General features: G+C 35.1%; 1 protein-coding gene across 2 annotated transcripts in view; it reads right to left on the bottom strand.

Moving 5' to 3' along the window:
* The window catches only part of ZFAT (zinc finger and AT-hook domain containing), a 318,710-nt gene that overhangs the window by 235,894 nt on the left and 61,927 nt on the right, over positions 1-20,889 (bottom strand). For both annotated transcript variants that reach the window (XM_007488369.2, XM_007488367.2), the window contains exon 2: positions 3,221-3,397. In XM_007488369.2, the coding sequence (XP_007488431.1) occupies positions 3,221-3,397 (177 nt within the window). The remainder of the gene's footprint in view (positions 1-3,220; positions 3,398-20,889) is intronic.

Raw genomic sequence — 20,889 nt, 5'->3', positions numbered from 1 at the left:
AGACCAATCTCCCTATTGAATATAGATGCAAAAATCTTAAATAGGATACTAGCAAAAAGACTCCAGCAAGGGTCATCCACCATGATCAAGTAGGATTTATACCAGGGATGAAAGGCTGGTTCAATATTAGGAAAACTATCCACATAATTGACCACATCAACAAGCAAACCAAAAAGAACCACATGATTATCTCAATAGATGAAGAAAAAGCCTTTGATAAAATACAACACCCATTCCTACTAAAAACACTAAAAACCATAAGAATAGAAGGGTCTTTCCTAAAAATAATAAACAGTATATATCTAAAACCATCAACTAATATCATCTGCAATGGGGATAAACTAAATCTATTCCCATTAAGATCAGGAATGAAACAAGGATGCCCATTATCACCTCTATTATTTGACATTGTACTAGAAACACTAGCAGTAGCAATTAGAGAAGAAAAAGAAATTGAAGGCATTAAAATAGGCAAGGAAGAGACCAAATTATCGCTCTTTGCAGATGACATGATGGTCTACTTAAAGAATCCTAGAGATTCAACCAAAAAGCTAATCTAAATAATCAACAACTTTAGCAAAGTTGCAGGATACAAAATAAACCCACATAAGTCATCAGCATTTCTATATAAATCCAACACAGCTCAGCAGCAAGAACTAGAAAGAAAAATCCCATTCAAAATTACCTTAGACAAAATAAAATACTTAGGAATCTATCTCCCGAGACAAACACGGGAACTATATGAACACAACTACAAAACACTTTCCACACAACTAAAAGTAGACTTGAACAATTGGAAGAACATTAACTGCTCATGGGTAGGACAAGCCAATATAATAAAAATGACCATCCTACCCACACTCATCTATCTATTTAGTGCCATACCCATGGAACTTCCAAAAAAATTTTTTTACTGATTTAGAAAAAACCATAACAAAGTTCATTTGGAAGAACAAAAGATCAAGGATATCCAGGGAAATAATGAAAAAAGATACAAAGGAAGGGGGTCTTGCAGTCCCAGATCTCAGACTATATTATAAAGCAGCGGTCATCAAAACAATCTGGTACTGGCTAAGAGACAGAAAGGAGGAGCAGTGGAATAGACTGGGGGCAAGCAACCTCAGCAAGACAGTATATGACAAACCCAAAGATCCCAGCTTTTGGGACAAAAATCCACTATTTCATAAAAACTCCTGGGGAAAACGGAGGACAGTGTGGAAAAGATTAGGTTTAGATCAACACCTCACACCCTACACCAAGATAGATTCAAAATGGGTGAATGACTTGAACATAAAGAAGTTAACTATAAGAAAATTAGGTGAACACAGAATAGCATACATGTCAGACCTTTGGGAAGGGAAAGACTTCAAAACCAAGCAAGACTTAGAAAGAGTTACAAAATGAAAAATAAATAATCTGGAATACATCAAATTAAAAAGGTTTTGTACAAACAAAACCAATGTAACCAAAATCAGAAGGGTAGCAACAAATTGGGAAACAATCTTCATAAAAACCTCTGACAAAGGTTTAATTACTCAAATTTACAAAGAACTAAATCAATTGTACAAAAAATCAAGCCATTCTCCAATTGATAAATGGGCAAGGGACATTGATAGGCAGTTTTCAGATAAAGAAATCAAAACTATTAATAAGCACATGAAAAAGTGTTCTACATCTCTTAAAATCAGAGAGATGCAAATCAAAACAACTCTGAGGTATCACCTCACACCTAGCAGACTGGCTAACATGACAGTGAAGGAAAGTAATGAATGCTGGAGGGGATGTGGCAAAGTAGGGATATTAATTCATTGCTGGTGGAGTTGTGAATTGATCCAGCCATTCTGGAGGGCAATTTGGAACTATACCCAAAGGGTGATAAAAGACTGTCTGCCCTTTGATCCAGCTATAGCACTGCTGGGTTTGTACCCCAAAGAGATAATAAGGAAAAAGGCTTGTACAAGAATATTCATAGCTGCACTCTTTGTGGTGGCCAAAATTTGAAAAACGAGGGGATGCCCTTCAATTGGGGAATGGCTGAACAAATTGTGGTATATGTTGGTGATGGAATACTATTGTGCTAAAAGGAATAATAAAGTAGAGGAATTCCATGGAGACTGGAACAACCTCCAGGAAGTGATGCAGAGTGAAAGGAGCAGAACCAGGAAAACATTGTACACAGAGACTGATACATTGTGGTACAATCAAAGGTGATGGACTCCTCCATTAGTGGCAATGCAATGTCCCTGAACAATCTGCAGGGATCTAAAAAATACTATACACAAGCAGAGGATAAACTGTGGGAGTAAAAGCACCGATGAAAAGCAACTGCTTGACTATAAGGGTTGAGGGGATATGACTGAGGAGAGACTCTAAATGAACACTCTAATGCAAATACCAACAACAGGGAAATGGGTTCGAGTCAAGAACACATGTGATACCTAGTGGAATCGTGCGTGGGCTGTGGGAGAGGGAAAGGTGGTGGGAGGGGGGGCGGGGAGGAAAAGAAAATGATCTTTGTTTCCAGTGAATAATGTTTGGAAATGACCAAATAAAATAATGTTTACAATTTTAAAAAAAATGTGACTTGGTATTTATTGTCTTCATAGAATTTGGGGATACAGACTTTAAAGTGAGCATTCACTCACTTGAAGTCTATATCCTAATTAAGAAGCTAAAATTCTTGAAGTCCCTCATGTTGTCAATTACCCTCATGTTGATTGTAAATCATCAGAGGAGATGGTCAATATAAATAAATAATCTTGACATTTTAATCTTTAAACAAAAGTAATACAGTGGTGTGGGCACTTCAGTATACTAGTCACAATGTTCAAGGAAATATTTATTACTGACTTATCTAATAATATATTGTTATTCTTGCTGTTTAGATATATGGTTATTCCAGACATTTAAAAATCAATAAAGACAAAAAGGGTATGGGGAAAATCTAGGTGAAATTGGAAAATACATAAATAAATTCTATTTTTAAAAATCTAGGAGTTACAAACCATTCTATTTCATATGAAGTCGTGTAAAATAGTCAAAATTCTAACATACTAAATTAAGGCAAGTCAAAAAATATATTAACTTAATACAGACTACAAAAAGGAGGAGGGGGAGAGAGATAGAGTGAGAGACATAGAAGGAGGGAGGAAGGACGAGAGGGAGAGGGTGGAGGGTAGAAGTGGGGGCGGGGGAGAAATTAAGACACTTTTCACCATACCTTCTCCACTTTTGTTCTGATTGCTGGGTTCAGTAGTAGTAAGTGGCCTGAGTGGAATGATGATTTCATTGATATTAACCCCTTCTTCTTTGTGCTTTTCAGATGCATGTGAAAGTAGTTCTGACTGACTTGGTGAGAATAAGTTACAAAATTTACACATGAAGATGGAATGATGGTCTGTAGGAGAAAAAATAACATACATATTAATTTATCTAGAAATCATATATTTCATATTGTCAAAAAACATGAGATATGCATTAAATAATTTAAAAAGGCAGACCTATTTGAATCATATTTGGTTGTTGTTTTTTTTTTCTACCAAGGTGAAGAATATCCCTATTGGACTATGTAGAATAAAAATGTTAGAACTTTAAAAGACTGCTTGCAGTAATGAATGAGTTCTTCATCACTGAAGGCTATAAGTGGAGGCTTACTTCTAACCATTTTACAGAGAATATTCTTGTTTAGATTTAAATTGAATTTGATAATGTCTGAGATCCCTTCCAGCACCATAATTCTGTGAAATAGCACTTCTACTAAGAAGTAAACATTCTGATACATATCTAGCCCAAGGCTACATAGACAGTAAACACCCAACAAATGTCTATTACATTGAAATAAATTAATTGACCACCTCATAACTATATTTGCATTAACACTGCTCTAGGGTTATGCCATGAACTAATTTCCTGGTAAAATTAATTCATAATAATGTCCCTTGAATACTTCAGAATCTCAATTTCTTTGGATGGGGCAAAACCAAGAGGTGTCATATAGACAGCAACCCAGCTGAACTCTCCCAACATTCTTCTCCAAATAACTTCAGCATAATATCTTAAATCAATTTTTTTAAAAGTGGAAACAACAAAACACCAGGATAAGACATTTTTTCCAACTTAGAAGGTCTGCAGGAAAAGTTTTCGAACTGGAGTAAAAGGACAATCCAGAAGGCAAGTACTTTGGCAGCAAAAACCAGTGGTAAGCTTCAGAGACAGTGGCAGCAACAGCAACAACAGTTTCAGGAGTTCTCAGCCCAGAGATGTTAAGATGATTAGACAATTAGTCAGAAACGGGTAATAGGCAGCCCTTTGTTGGCATGGGGTACAGTGGGTGCTGACTGGCAACTCTGATGCACATACATGGTTCTGGATCACAGATCCAAGGCAGAGGGGCTTGCTTGTGGTAAGTCACAAGGGAATTGGGGCCCTGGTCAAAGTTCCAAGGCAGAGAAGAGCACTACTACTTATGTCTATAGGGAACAAAGGACCTTCCTGAATAAAGAATTAATAATTAATAACCACACCTCTCCTTAGATCATACCACCTTGGAAGAACTTAAAATTTACAGATCCCCAGAGCTCATTCTAAAAACAGAAGCAAAAAACAAAAAAAAAAAAAACTGAAGTTTGGGATAGGGCATCCCTATCCCCAGATAACCAGAGTCCCACATTCAAAGTCAATGAAGTCATGAAGGAAGTTGGAAAATTGAACAAATGACATAAAAAGAATTTAACCATAAAATCTTCTATAGTGGCAATGAAGATCAGGACATAAACTAAAGAAGACAACAATATAAAAACAAAAAAAAAAAACAAATCCTCAAAGAAAAATGCTAATTGGGCACAAACTCAACAATAATCCCAGGAAGAGATAAAGAAAGAAATGAGTGTTAGAGGACACATTGGGGAAAGAAATTTAAGTAGTACAAGAAAATAAGGAAAAGAGAATGAAGAATCTAATAAATGAGGCATAAAAATACTGAAGAAATTAAAATCTTAACAGATATAATGGTTTAAAAGGAACAAAAATTCTTTGAAGAAAAGAACTCTTTAAAAAGCAAAATCAGGCAAACAGAAAAAGAAGCTCAAAAGCTCACTAGTAAAAATAATTACTTAAAAATCAGAATTGAGTAAGTGGAATCTAATGAGTCCATAAGAAATTAAGAAGGAAAAAAAGATGAAAAAATAGAAGAAAACATGATATATCTCATTGACAAAAAAAAAGGTCCTAAAAATATATATCAAAGGGAGAATATTGGACTACTTAAAAGTCATGATCAAAAATGAGCCAAGATTTATTTCAAGAAATTATAAAGAAAATTCCCAGGAATATTATAAATAATTCTAAAGTTCCTAGGTCAAGAAGAAAATACTACAAACATTCAGAAAAAAACATCAAATATCACAGAGCCACGGTTAGGATCACATAAGATTTAGCAACTTCAACATTTACAAAAAGCAGAACAATTGTAATAGGATATTCCAAAAGGCAAAAAAAAAATAGGATTACAACCATTAATAATGCATCCAGGAAAAGTGAGTATAAAGCACAATGAGGTCTGGAATTGGGAGGACTTATCTTCAAATCTGGCTCAAGACACCTATTAATGGTGTGCTCCTGAGCAAGTCCCTTAACTCCAATTGCCTGCACTTTATGTCATAATTCACACTAAGCCAGAAGGTAAGTATTTGTTTGTTTTTAAAAACTAAGTATAAATCTCGAGAGGAAAAAATGGATATTGAATGTATCATAAGACTTTGAAGTATTCCTGATAAAAAGACCAGGGCAAAATAGAAAAGCAAAATTCACTAACAAGATTCAAGAGAAGTATAAAAAAGTGTAGACCAAATTCAGGACCCTGGGACCCTACCAAGACAACAGTAAAGTACACCACACATGCAACCCTTGAAGTCCTAAGCCTTGGCACCAGCCCAAAAGAGGTTCCAAAGTCTATATCCCTGGGCCCTTTCAAGCAGAGAGTGAAGTCCCTAGGCTTGGGGCAAAGGAGCTCACAGTGTTGAGCTGGACAAGCCATGAGCAGAAGAGACAGAATCAATAGATCAACAGTTTTCAAAAATCCTAGTGCACAAATTTTTTTTAAAAAAATTTTTTTAAGACTGGAAAATGAGCAAACTGTAAAAGAAAAACCTAGCCATAGGAAATTTCAATGGAGACAGATCAAGGAATGGACTCAATAGAGGACAGTGAGAACAAAACAACTACATGTAAAACTTTAAAATTAATGAGAATTGGTCTCAAGCACTGAAAGAACTCAAAAGGGAATTCAATCAAATAAAATAGGTGGAAGAAAATAGAAAAAAGAAAACAAAGTACTCCAAAAAGAAAATAACAGTTTAAAAAGCATAATTGGTCAACTGAAAAAAAGAAGCAAAAAAATCCAATGAAGAAAAATATTCTATTGAAAATTGAATGAACCAAATGGAGAAGGAGAATCAAAAGGTCATGGAAGAAAATCATTCTTCGAAAGTTAGAATTGAGCAAATAGAAGCTAATGTCTTCATGAGATATCAAGAAACAATAAAAATTTAAAAAGAAAAAATAGAAGAAAATATTAACTGTCTCATTGACAAAAACAATAGCCCTGGGAAACAGATCCAGAAGAGACAACCTAAGGATTATTGTATTACCTAAAAATCATGATAAAAGAAAAAAAGACTAAGCATGATATTACAAGAAATTATCAGAGAAAATTCCCCTAATATTCTTGAACAGGAGAGTAAACTAGAAATTGATAGAATCCAGATCACCTCATGCAAAAAATCCCCAAATCACAACTACCAGGAATATTATGGCCTGTTATAGCAAGTTCAAGATCTCCCAGACCTAGGAGAAAATACTGTAAGCTGCCACAAAGAAACAATTCAAAAATCATGAAGCTCCAGTCAGGATTACAAAGGATATGGCAACTTCTACACTGAAGGACTGGAAGGCTTGGAATATGATAGTCCAGAAGGCAAGATAACTGGGTTGGCAACCAAGAATTAGCTACCCATTAAAATTGACTATATTCTTTCAGGGGAAAATATGATCATTTAATAAAATAAAAGATTTCCAAGCATTCCCATAAAAAAAGTCCAAGCTTAAATAAAAATTTTAATGTCCAAATACAAAATTCAAGAGAAGCATAAAAATGTAAAAAAGAAGAAAAAAAATGTCTTCAAAAAGTTTGAATTGTTTCTGTTCCTACATGGAAAGATATTTATAACTCTTAAAATTCTTATCATTATAATAGTAGTTAGAAGAAGTATACATAGATAGAGGGTATGGCAAGCTATTTAGTATGATATGCAAAAAAAAATCAAGGGGTAAAAAAGTATTGTACTGAGAGAAAGGGGAAGAAAGAAGTAAATGGGAAAATTATATCACATAAAGAGGTGTAGGAGAAAAAAAAACAATTAAAGTGCAGGGGAGAATGCAGGTAGTAATGAGCAATGCTTAAACCTTACTCTCATCAGAATTGGTTCAGAGAGGGAATAACAGCCAAACTCATTAGGGCACAGAATTCTATATTACCCTATTGAAAAGTAGATGAGGAAAAAGAACTGGGGTGCTGGGGAGGGGAGTAATATAAAGGAGAGGGAGGTTGTGGGGGGGTTGTGATTAAAAGAGCCTATAGAGAAGGGGGGGGGGGGGAATAATAAGAATGGTGGTGAGAATCAGAGTAATAGCAGGGAGGTGGAGGGGGGGAGGGGAATGGTTAAAAGTAAAACTCCTGGGTGATGTTACAGAGTGAAAGGAGAAAGGGCAGGATTAAAAAGGGAAAACAAGATGGAGGGGAATACACAGATGGTAATCATAACTGTGAATGTAAATGGGATGAACTCACCAAAAAAAAAAAAAACTGAATCAGATAGAAAAGTCGATTCAAAACCAGAATCCTATTATATACTGTTTACAAGAAACATATTTGAGGCAGGTAGAAACACAGAGTAAAGGTAAGGGGATGGATCTATTCAGCTTCAACTGAAATTAAAAAAAAAAAAAGCCAAGAGTAGCAGTCATGATTTCAGACAAAGCTAAAACAAAAACAGATCTGATTAAAAGACTTAAGGAAGGTAATTACAACTTGATAAAGTGCAGTATAGACAATGAAGTAATATTAGTACTTAACATATATGCACCAAATGATATAGCCTCAAGATTTTTACATAAGAAACTAAGGGAGCTTAAGGAAGAAACAGAGAGTAAAACTATACTAATGGGGGACCTCAACCTTCTCCTATCAGAACTAGATAAATCTAATAAAAAATAAATAAATAAGAAGTAAAAGAAATGAATAAAAATCTTACTTTTCTGAAAAGTCAGATTTAATAGATATCTAGAGAAAAAAGAAACAGGAATGAAAAGGAATATATCTTCTTTTCAGCAGCACATCATACACACACAAAAAAACTGACTGTGTATTAGAGCATAAAAACTTCACAACCAAATAAAAAAAGCATAAATAATAAATGCAACTTTTTCAGATCATAATACAATAAAATTATAATCAATCAGGGTTCATGGAACAGTAATTTAAAAATTAATTGGAAACAAATATAATTCTTCAAAACATGTGAGTTAAAGAACAAATCATAGAAACAATCACTGACTTCATTAGAGAATGACAATGAGGAGGCAACATATCAAAATTTGTGGGATACAGCGAAAGCAGTAATTAGGGGAAAACGTATATCCCTGATATAGCAATAAAATAAGAGAAAAGGCAGATCAATTAATTTGATATGCAACAACAAAAAAGTAGAAAAATAAAAAATAAAAATCCCCAGGTAAAAATTAAATGGGAAATCCTCAAAATCAAAGGAGAAATTAATAAAATTGAAAGCAAAAGAACTAATGAACCAATAAATAAGACTAGGAGTTGGTTCTATGAAAAAAATAATAAAATAGATAGAACATTGTTAATTTGATTTTTAAAAAGTTAAGAAGATCATCAAATTACCAGTATCAAAAATGAAAAGGGCAGATTTATCTCCAATGAAGAGGAAATTAAAGCAATCATTAGGAGCTATTTTGCCCAATCATAAGACAATAAATCTGACAACCTAGCTGAAATGGATGAATATTTACAAAAATACCAAAGAAAAAAAGATAACAAAATAGAGGGAAATATATTGTAATCATAACTGTGGATGTGAATGGAATGATCTCACCTATAAAATATAAGCTGTTAGCAAAATGAATAAGACACCAGAATCCAACAATTTGTTTATAAGAAACATACTTGAAATAGGCATCCACAGAGTTAAAATAAAGAACTGGCACAAAATCTAGTGTGCTTTAATTGAAAAAAAATTTTTTTTAAAGTAGAGATAGTAATCATGATCTCAGACAAAACAAAAGCAAAATGGACCTAATTTTAAAACATAATCAGAAAAACATTTTGCTAAAAAATACAATATAGAAAGAATTTTTATAGCAAATTTCTTGGATAAAGGCCACATTTCTTAAGTACACTGGGAAACAAAATTAATAAAAATAAGAGTCATTGCCCAGTTGATAAATGGTCAAAGGATAAAACTAGTAGCTTTAAGAAGAAGATAAAGCTCTCAATAGGTATATGAAAAAATCTTAAATGAAAAAAATTCTAAATCACTATTAATTAGAGGAATGCAAATTAGAACAATTCTGGGATACCATCTCACAGCTATCAGAAATGAAAAGTCCTGGAGGGATTGAGGGAAAAGCAGTATAATATAATAAGCTATTGGTGGAATTATGAATTAGTCCAATTATTTTAAAGAACAATTTGGAACTATGTTCAAAGGGTTACAAAACAGCATGTATCATTTGACCTAGTAATACCACTACTATCTAAAAAATAAAACAGAAAGGAAAAGAAACTATATGTACAAAAATATTTAAGGCAGCTTTTTATGGTGGTATAGTAGAAATCATGGAGATGCTCATCATTTGGAGAATAACTGAACAAATTGTGGCATATGATTATGATGGAGTACTACTGTGTTATAAGAAATGATGAGGGGTAATTTTGGAAAAAAATATGGGAAGATCTATATAAACAGATACAAAGTAAATTGAGAAGAACTGGAACATCATTGTGCATGTAATAACAATATTGTAATGATGATCAACTATGTAAGGCTTGGCTACTGGCAAACTGAAGTATAACTTTTTTGTTGCTTTGTTTGTTATATGGCTAATACAGAAATGATTTTTGCATAATTTCACATGTATAATTGACATTTTGTTAGCCTCAGTGAGTGGGAGAGAAATAGAAAGGAGGGAGATAATTGGAACTCAAAATTTAAAAAGAAAAGAATGCTTAAAATAAATAAATGACATTTATTTGGGGAAATAATTAACTCCTTTGAATAAGAAAAATAGATATTTCCCTTAAATTGTGTTCTATTCTATAATTAACAAAGCTACATAGTCAGGTCTCAGTATCTACACACATTAAACTCAATATAAATTGACTAAAATTTTGCAGTTTAATTTAATGTTAGTTGATGGTAAATGTCTTTTGCATGGAAGTTATGAAATTCCCTAAAAAGATACTAGTAGCAACTAAATTAATTTAATGACTATAATCTTAAATTATTTATAAATAAAATTTAAATGCATAATCTCTCAGAAGCCAGAACTCTTTTCATTGATTGGCACAGGGATATTTACTGAAAAATATACTTTTAATTAACAAAGAAGATGGGAATCTTACTACTTTGTGCTAACAAATTCCCACTAATGACAGCATCACCACCAACATCAGCAGCAGCAGCAGCAGCAGCAGCAGCAGCAAATATTGACAGAAAGCTCACTATGTTCACAGTATGACAGAGAGAGAGAGGAGCGGGGGGGGGGGGGGGGGGGGGCAAGGGAGGGAAGGAGGGAGGGAGGGAGGGAGAGGGAGAGGGAGAGAGAGAGAGAAAGAGAGAGAGAGAGAGAGAGAGAGAGAGAGAGAGAGAGAGAGAGAGAGAGAGAGAGAGAGAGAGAGAGAGAGAGGGAGAGAGGGAGAAAGGGAGAGAGGGAGAGAGGGGAGTATTTGAAGATTAGTTAAATAACATTCTTATTTCTTCAAAAGTCTTACAATGTATCAAAGATGAACACAAGGTTATGGAGAAAGATAAGCCTAAATCAAAGGCGAATCATCAATGAATGTCTTGATTATCCACATATATGTCAAATCACAGAACCACAGAATTTTGGAATGAGGAGGAAATCAATAATCCAGCTGGTCTAATCCTTACCTTTGGTAAGAACAAGAGCATTTTCTATAGCATATCTTAAAAGTGACTGTCCAGCTTTGGCTTGAAGCCCTCTAATGAAGGGTTCTCACTACTTCCTTTACCTCCTGAAACAGCAAAAGTTCTATTCTGAAATTATTGTAATTACCAATAAGTTTTTTCTTCTACTGGGCCTAGATCTTTCTGTTTTGACTTCTGTTCACTACTAGTTCTGCTTGATGAGGCCAACCAAAACAAATCCAATCATGCTCCCTTCTAGCAAATCTCCAATTACATCTCTAGACTAACCACACCCATTCCTTTGAACTAATTTTCTTACCACAGGATCTCCAAGTATGTCATCATCTTAAATGCCTTCCCCTGGATGCTCTCTGATTCCTTTCTACCTGATATGTGACACCAGTATGATACTTAAGATGTGTTCTGACCAGGGAAAATATAATTGAATCAACAACTTCCTAGTCTTCAGTGTTATAATTCTCTCAATTTAGTATGATTGCATTATCTTTTTGGCCATGACACAAGCCACATTGAAAGAAGTGAATTATATCACTTTTAAAGAAGGTTAGTTGAAAATTCAAAGGTCTCTGTCTAGGTCAGGCTGACAGGCCAAAAGTGCAGACCTCAGACCTGAATCTCTGGTAAGTGCAATCTGACTGATTTGGTTAACAAAAAGGATTTAATTTGAAAGATTTAAACAAGGAAAGGTAACAGGAAGTAGAGCCAAGGGAAATCCCTTTTCTAATGCTCTATTTCTCCTCCCTCCGAGCTAAAGACTGTTAAGAGTCTGTATTCTGTACTTGAGGCTGACACCCTGCTCTATCTGTCCCAAAAAATTCCCTAGTCTAGCTTCCTTGACTATGACCTCTCCCAATATAGTCTTGGTAAAGGAAGTATAGTTCAAGTTGCTGGATATGGTGGTGGCCGAATGACAGTCACCTAAAGCCTACAGCCAAAGGCTGCAGATTTACTTGATCACAGACAGGTATAGTCTTTCTTCAGGTTGGCTTTTCTCACAGGAAGACATATATTTCAAATGAAGCTCAGGAATGCAAGAGGTAGAAGTAGATGGAAATCCAGATGAAATCTCTATTCAGAAACTGGAAAGTTGGTCAGAGGGTCTCAGCTATACCGTCAAACGGCTTCTATCAGAAAGTCAGTTATTTTCCTTAAAGGAAGTGGTCCCTCCAAGTTCCAGAGAAACAGGAGCTAATCACACACCTTCAGGCTTCATTCAGGTCCTCCTTAAATTTCTTCCTAACATTCATTGGAACCTTTCCCTTTGAGTTCTGTCCGTGAGTCAACCTGGTAACAACTTCTATCTTTTGCAAATCTACTTTCTTATTTCTCTATTTTAATAACATACATCAACAGAAAAGAACTATGCTAGAACATGCTATGCTAGGCATTGGAAATACAAAGAAAAACAAAAACATAGTTCCTCACCTCCAAGAGCTTACATTCTAAGGGAGAAACAACATAAAGAGATACCTAGATATAAATCATTATATTTATATTATATATACACATGCACTTATATATTACATGTACATTACATATATATTTTGTATACATACAAGATATATACAGTGTAAATGGGAGGTAATCTCAGCAATAGAGATATTGAGCAAAGAACTGGGAAAGGCCTCCTATAGACCCTTGAAATTTAAACCAAATCATGAAAGAAGTCTTATGCTTTGAATCTGAAAATTTGCTATATAATTAATCCAATTAGCACTAGATCTAATAGGAAATGAGAAAGAAAAACCATACTCTAAAACTACATTGCTACACAGAATACAAAAGTAGTTTAAAAAGCTTTAATCACAGGAGCATAAATCCCAAGTTCAATTTAAAGAAAGGAATTATACACGTGCAAGAAATTGAAGATAATGACCTAAGAAAGTACTCCCCTACAAAACAACTAACCAAATAGAAACTTAACAAAGACTAGACTATCAATAAAATACCTTATCATCATATGACTAATGTGAAAGAGTAACTGGGAAAGCATGCAAAAGGAAGAAGCAGTGGCTGAGTGGTGACCTGTCAATCAAACGAAGGTTTCATTTGGAATGTTACCGGGAAACAGTTGAAGGCAAAAGTCAACTGGAGCTGGACTTTGGTGTCTGACTTCTGCTGGTTGTCATATACCAGGAAAGGAAGAGCTGATTTATCTCTTGGACTTGGATAATCTCTGTGGCTTGCTCTGTTTATGATAGTGACTGAACTGCCAGATCTAGCATTCCTCTCAAGTTGAACTCTATCCCAATATCCTCCAACTGGAGGCCAATCTGTAGTCTAGGGAAATCGTTAACCCTCTTGCCTCCATTCTCCATCTTTTCCTGTCTTCCCCAAATAAACCCTTACTTAAGATAAAAGAAGATAAAGTATTTTCATTTGAAACATCATAGCTCACCCTGAGTGATTTAGAAGGAAGAGGAAGAAGGGGGGAGAGAGGCTGAAGAGGGAGGAAATAGGAGGAAGGGAGGTATAGAGGGAGTAGGGGAAAGAGAAGAAATAAGATAACTGCTTTATCTGTTAGTTATCAATTAACCATCAAATATACCCCCTTATTATTATCTATTACACTATCAATATTTTCCTTCCAAGAATTTTTTTCATCCTGAAAAGCTAAAACATTCTTCAAACCAATAATAACAATGCAGATACCTATTTGCAAGTCAATTATAATTAGTTACAGAACATGAGCAATAAATGTTAAGGGTGATAACTGGTGAAAAAAACTTGAAATGAAACCCAGGGTACCAAAAAACATAAGCAATGAGAAGAATCTTCCAAAACTAAAATAACATTTCAATTCTATGCCTGCTATTATTTCACATTTGAATCAGAGTGATCTAGATTTCTACACTGATTTAAGTGGTTGTTATGATGCCAATTATTCATGTATGCATTATTACTTCAATGTGTAGTGGGGGAAAAATGGACTTGAAAGAACAAGATCTAAGTCCTAGTCACAACTTTCTCAACAGTGTATGACTTCTGGCAAATCACTAAAGCTCTCTCATAGCCACAAAGAGGCAATATACTATAGGAGAAGGAAATAATCAAGGAAGACTAAACAAGCATTAAATCCCTACTATACAACAAGCACTAAAGTCAATGGTGATATAAATTCAAAAAGAAAATAATTCCTGCACCCAGAGTAAAACTAATGGAACACACAAATACAAACATAAATGACTGACTGAATATAATGATAATAAGTACAAATTAATATGAAGTATTTAAATGCAAGGTAATTTATGAGGGCAGACAGTTACAAGCAATTCCATGGAGGAGGGACAAGCAAAGGTTTCATGTAGAAGGTGGTGCTTGAACTACATCATGAAAAACAAGAAGCTTTCTATGAAGGAGAAGGTAAGAAAAGAGTATCTGCCAGGCTGGGAACTATACTGGAGAATGGTTAGTAAAATACATGGAAATGGAGTGTCATGTATGAGGATGAGAAAGAAGGCTAAGTTGTACTACATTGCAAAGTATGAGAGTAAGAATAATGTCCAAAGAGGCTGGAAAGATAAGGAGATAAATTCACAAAAGAAGTTGTGCTTCAGTTTGGCAATTGTTAGATATGTGGAGTGAGGTAAAGAGAATAAAGAGTCAAGGATGATGCTGAGATTATGACTCTGACAGTTTAAAAAGATGGTGGTACTTTCAATAGAAATAGATTAAGTCTGGAATAGGTAAAGGCATGGAGGCAGGAAGACTATGAGTTTAGTTTTGGACACCTTGAGTTAAGAGGTATGCAATGTGAAATGTCAAACAGACATGATATGGAAGTGAATTTCAGAGAGACTAGGGCTACAGAGATCTAGGAATCATCTGCAGAAAGATGGAAATTAAATTCATGAAAGCTAATGAAGTGTTCAAGGGAGAAAAGGTACAGCTACTGTTAGAGATTTTAAAATGGAAGAGCTGGATTTAAAACTTGACTCTGCTAGTTAAAGTCACCAAACCCCTTAGGTTCTCAATTTGGTCAAGAGGTGGGATTGAAGATATCTCTTTTAGCTCTAGATTTTATAATCCCATAAAGTCTCTTCAATGATGAAATGAAGATAATATTTGCACTATCTACCTTATAGGATTGTTAAAAGGAATACAGTAGGGGGCAGCTGGGTAGCTCAGTGGATTGAGAGCCAGGCCTAGAGATGGGAGGTCCTAGGTTCAAATATGACCTCAGACACTTCCCAGCTGTGTGACCCTGGGCAAGTCACTTAACCCCCATTGCCTAGCCCTTAACACTCTTCTGCCTTGGAGCCAATACACAGTTATTGATTCCAAGATGGAAGGTAAGGGTTTTAAAAAAATAAAAAAAAATTTTAAAAAAAGGAATACAGTAAATAAACTAAAAAGGACCATATGATGGTGAGAAAGGTACAAGGAGTTACTGCTCTAAGACAACTCATATTTTTAAGTCTAATAAAATTGGCAATTCCCTTGCTTTCCCTTCCTAATTTAATCATGTTTTAAAGAAGAAGTATGGAAACACTTTTAGAATAAAGCTCAGCTATTCTTGAGAGATTCCACATTTTGAAACAAATTTGAAAAAATCTTTGAAATAAAGAAAAATTGACCCCATTGACCACATGTGCCACTTTTTTAAATTAATAAACATTTACGATATTCTTATATTCTTAGCACTGTGAAGGAGGGTGCTAGCCAGAATATAGCACAATGATCCCAAGGGCACCTAGATTTGATAGGATCCTACCCATTAAACCTTTACAGTTGTCTAGTTCTTTCCCTGAGATGCAAGGAAGCTATCTATAGCACTTGAATAGTTCAAGGAGTTGGAGCTCAGGTCCTGTTTCCTGGGGACTTTCAGAAAGCCTCAAACTAGTTAATGTGGTTTCCCAGGCACTTAAAGGTATTAAGGAGGCCTACCCTTCAGACTTGATAGATTTCTCAAAGCCCCACAGGTTCTACCACTGCTAAATTGATGAGGGGATGCTTCATCTACCCAAGTAAAGTGCTGTATCTTTGTTGGGTTTCTTTTTTAGATAAGAAAGGAAAAGGAAAAGGAAAAGGAAAAGGAAAACTAAGGACTGGGCTTTCATGATGCCCAGTCAAGGGAAACAGTGCAGGAAGCAAGAAAAGGTTTAAAAAAAAAAAAACAGGAATAATCAAAGAAACTTCGATTTGCAAAGATCCTCAAAAGCCATCTAGCATCTACTATCTGAACAAAGACTCTCTAAAGCATTCCCAGGAAGTAGTCAATGAAACAGGAAATGCACCAAGGAAAGAAAGGATAGGAAAAGAAGGGAAAAAGTAATCAATTGTGTCAAATGCAGAGGTTTAAGGGAGAAAAAATAATACTCACTTTAGCAATATTATTGGTAACCTTCAGAAGAACAATTTTCATGAAATGGGGACAGAATCAGGATTAACCCTCTCAAAATAATGTTACACTAATCAAATGCAAGTGCAAGCAGTGCAAGTATTATCATCTTCATTTTACCATTGAAGACACTTTATAGGATTTTAATGGCCAGTGCAATCAAAAGAGGCCTGTCACTCATATGATGCTTCTGCTGCTGCTATTCAGCTGCCATGTTTTAATGAATGAGTCTTATTATATAGAGCTGTGCCCCCCAGGTTTTTTAGCAAAAGAGCAGCTTTATTTTTAAATTATGAAACTAATAATAAACCTCGATATTCAGGGGCATAAGAACTTCAGAAAACTTATCTAATAGCCAACAAGGAAATTTACAAATGTTTTCAAACACTCACACATTATTCACTATAATTTAATATTCACTGCTATTGAATAGTTTTTCCTCCAATAATATATACATGCATGGTTAATCAAAATTGCTGAGAAATATGTTATCACTATTGAAATATAAACAGAGGATCTCAGAGCTGGAAGGGATCTAAAATCAGTCAGTCAACAAGGTCTCATTAAGTGTCTTCTATATGCCAAGCACTCTGCTAAGCACCAAGCATACAAAGAGAAAGGGGAAAAAATCTCTGACCTCAGGTTGTGTATATTCTAATGGAGGGAGATAATATGTAACTAGGTAGATATAAGATTGTACAAACTAAATGGAAAGTAATCAGAAAGGGTCAGACTTTAACAGCTGAAGGTACAGGTAAAGGTTTCTTACAAAGCAGAGGACCTGAGCTAAATCTTGAAGTCAACCAGGGAAACTAGGAGGCTGACATGAGGAAGTAGGGCATTTCAGACATGGAAGATAGTAGATGCAAAGACATGGAGAAAGGGGAAGGCAAAAGAAGGAAAGGGAAGGGAAGGGGAAGAGAAGAGAGGGAGAATAGGGGAGGAAGGGGAGGGTAGAAGCATTTCTATAACACTTGCTTTATGCCAGGAATCAAGCTAATAAGCACTTTACACAGTCTCTTACTTGATATTTGATCAAGACGGGAGATGAAGTATCATGTTCAAGGAACTGCAAATAGGCCAGTATCATTGGATCATAAAGTCTTCAAAGAGCAATAAAGAATAAGGACACTAGAAAGGAAAAGGCCAGGCTAGAAAGAGCTTTAATTGCCAGAAGGATATTATATTTAGTACTTGAAATGGGGAGCCACTGAAGCTCACTTTGCAGGGAGATGACATAGTCAGACGTGTATTTTAGAAAAACTACCTTGGTAGCTAAGTGGAAAATGGACTGGAATGGAGAGAGACTTCAAGCAGAGGACCCAATTAGAAGGCAATAGCAGGTGAAAGGAGATAAGGATATGAAATGAAATTGCAGTTATATGAATACAGAGAAGGGGCTGTTTAAAAGAGATGTTCTAAAGGTAAAAATGATCAAAATAACAGATTGGATATGCATGAGGTGTGAAAGTGATGAATCAAGGCATACACCAAGGAGATAAGCCTGGGTGAATGGAAGGAGGGTGTTGCCCTCAAGAGTGATCACATTCAGTTTAACTCCTTCATTTTACAAACAAGTAAACCTGAAGCTCAGAGAATGAAAGTCACTTGCAGGGTCATCCAGGTAGTAGCTGAGTCAGGATTTGACTTCTAATTTTTGGTTCCAAATCTAGTACATTCCACTAAATCATGCAGTTAATCAATTCCTGCCTTCAAACTAGGAGATTTCAATATATACGGATCATACTCAAATATTCTAATTTCCTAGTTTCTGAACTTATTAATTTCCCTTAAATTATTACTTCTTTACTCCATCTCAGCTGCATGTGTAAAGACTGGCATACCCTTGATCTTGCTATCACCCACAAAGTGTTACATTTCCATGTTTATGAAGTCTGAAATTCCATTATTCTATGATCTGTTATCATTCCCATCACCCTCTCTACCTTCCAACCCCTAACTCTGTTTTTTGTCCTCCTATGACCTCCAAAACTCAGTTCTTTCCAGACAATCATCCCTTCATTGGCCATACTCTCTCCTCCTTTCTTCATGTTAAAATTTTGTTAAACTAGTACAATAGCACTAGCCTCTCCTCTCAAGTCTGTGCACCTTTTTCCTTTTTTGAATCTTACTCTGCCAAGTCCCCAGTTTAGGATTAATCCCACCAACCAATGCCTTTGCTTCTATTCACTAAACCCTGCAAACCTGGGTACACTACAAATTTATTTTACATACTCTCATGTGCCTTCACTGTAGCAAAATGATCCTTTTACACCTCCCTAATGGATTCACTAGCTGCTCACAATGACTTTTGCAAACTACGTCATCTCTTTTTAAACTTCCCATGGTTCCCCCTTCCCATCCCCTCTCAGCTGAGAATACTGCATCAGATGTCACTGAAAAAAAAATGAGGACATTTGCTGATAGCTCCTACTTCTCCCCTCACCTAGCCACATCACCTCATATTATTCAGATGCCATGTCCAACTGTCTCACATGAAGAGGTGGCCCTTCTCCTTGACAAGGAAAATTCACTCTATGTGCACCAGAGATTCCATTTCATCCCAGATTGTCCCCTCTATCATCCCTTCTCTCTCACTATCCTTCAATTGCTGTCTTCTTGTTTCTCTGCTGCCTACAAACAATCCCATTTCTCCTCCATTTTTAAAACACTCTCACTCAAGCCATCTATCTACACTAGTTATTGTCCCCATATCTCACCTTCCTTTTTTAGCTAAAGTCTTTGACAAGGCTATCTACAATCAGTGTCTCCTCTTTCTTTCCTCTCTTCTTTTAAACTCAGTCTAGTTTCTAATCTCATTCAATTGAAACCACCACATCCTAAATTACCAATTATATTTTAACTGACAAATCTAATGATTTTTTTCTCAATTCTCATTCTTTTTTTAATTATTTTTTAACATTTTTAAATTATACATTCTAAATTCTTTCCTTGAGTCCATCCCACTCAATGAGAGGACAAGCAATATATCATTTTTTAAAATTATGCAAAGCACAGTTTTGAATCATCCACTTCACAAAAAAAAGTGAAAAAAGTTATACTTTGATTTGCACTCAAAGTTCACTGGTCCTCTGTCTAAAGGCAGAAAGCATTTTTCATCGTAAATACTTCAAAATTATCTAGGATTTTTGTTTCAATCAAAGTAGTTAAATCTTTCACAGTTCATCATCATTAAAATATTGCTGTTATTGTGTGTAGTGATCTCCTGGTTTTGCTCACTTCATACTATATAGTTTGTCTTCCCAGGTTTTTCTTAAACCACTTTCTTTGTAATTTATGGAGCACAATAGTATTCCCTCACAATTATATACCATAACTTGTTCAGCCATTCCCCAGTTGATGAGCTTCCCCTCAATTTCTAATTGTTTGCCACCATAAAAAGAATTGTTACAAATATTATTGAACAAATATTTTCCTTTTTCTCTGATGTCTTTGGAATACAGATTGAATAGGGTTTCTGGGTCAACGGGTATGCACAGTTCTGTAGCTTTTGGGGTATAGTTCCAAATTGTTCTCCATAATGGTCAGATCAGTTCTGTTATGATAGAACTGGAGAATACAAGGAAAATTCATCTACTTTGCTGGGAGCTGTTAACTTTCCTTTTGGACTTTGGCCTATCTTGAACTCAATTCTGTGAGATACTGTTTATGTAGGACTTAATTTATTTAGCTTAGGAAGTTAGTCAATAGGATATTTATTAGGGAAAGTTAGTTTTGGGGATAAGATTTAGAAATTTCCCTTCTCCATGTTACCCTCATTCCTATCTCATATCCCCATAAATAAGCTCAAAATATTTATATGTTTACCTCTTGTTTCTTCCTCTTAAACATCCCATAATAACAGTTTGCAGCTCCACCAACAATGCATTAGTGTACCTGCTTTTCTACATCTGCTGCAGCATTTGTCATTTTCTTTTCCAGTAATGTTAGGCAATCTAATAACTACAAGGTGTTACAATAATTTTAATAGAATGGAAGTATGGGGTGCTCAGAAAAACTTCACAGAGGAAGTAACCTGAACTAAATCTTGAAAGCTGATATGATTTTTAAGTAACATATATAGAAGACAAAAGCAAGGTCAGTAAAACAAAGAAGAATACAAAAGATGACTTAGGTTGGAATCCTAACTCTGCTATTATGACAACATAACATTAACAAATCACTTAATCAGTAAAAATGAGGGGTCTGGACTAAATAACTACGGTGGATTTTAACCAATCTATCTCTACCCTATGTCTCTATAAAAAAAATGATATTAGGAATAATAAAGCCCAGGAT

This window comes from Monodelphis domestica, chromosome 3 (genome assembly GCF_027887165.1).
Source record: "Monodelphis domestica isolate mMonDom1 chromosome 3, mMonDom1.pri, whole genome shotgun sequence".
Classification (NCBI taxonomy): domain Eukaryota; kingdom Metazoa; phylum Chordata; class Mammalia; order Didelphimorphia; family Didelphidae; genus Monodelphis; species Monodelphis domestica.
This window is presented reverse-complemented; position numbering and strand designations above follow the sequence as displayed.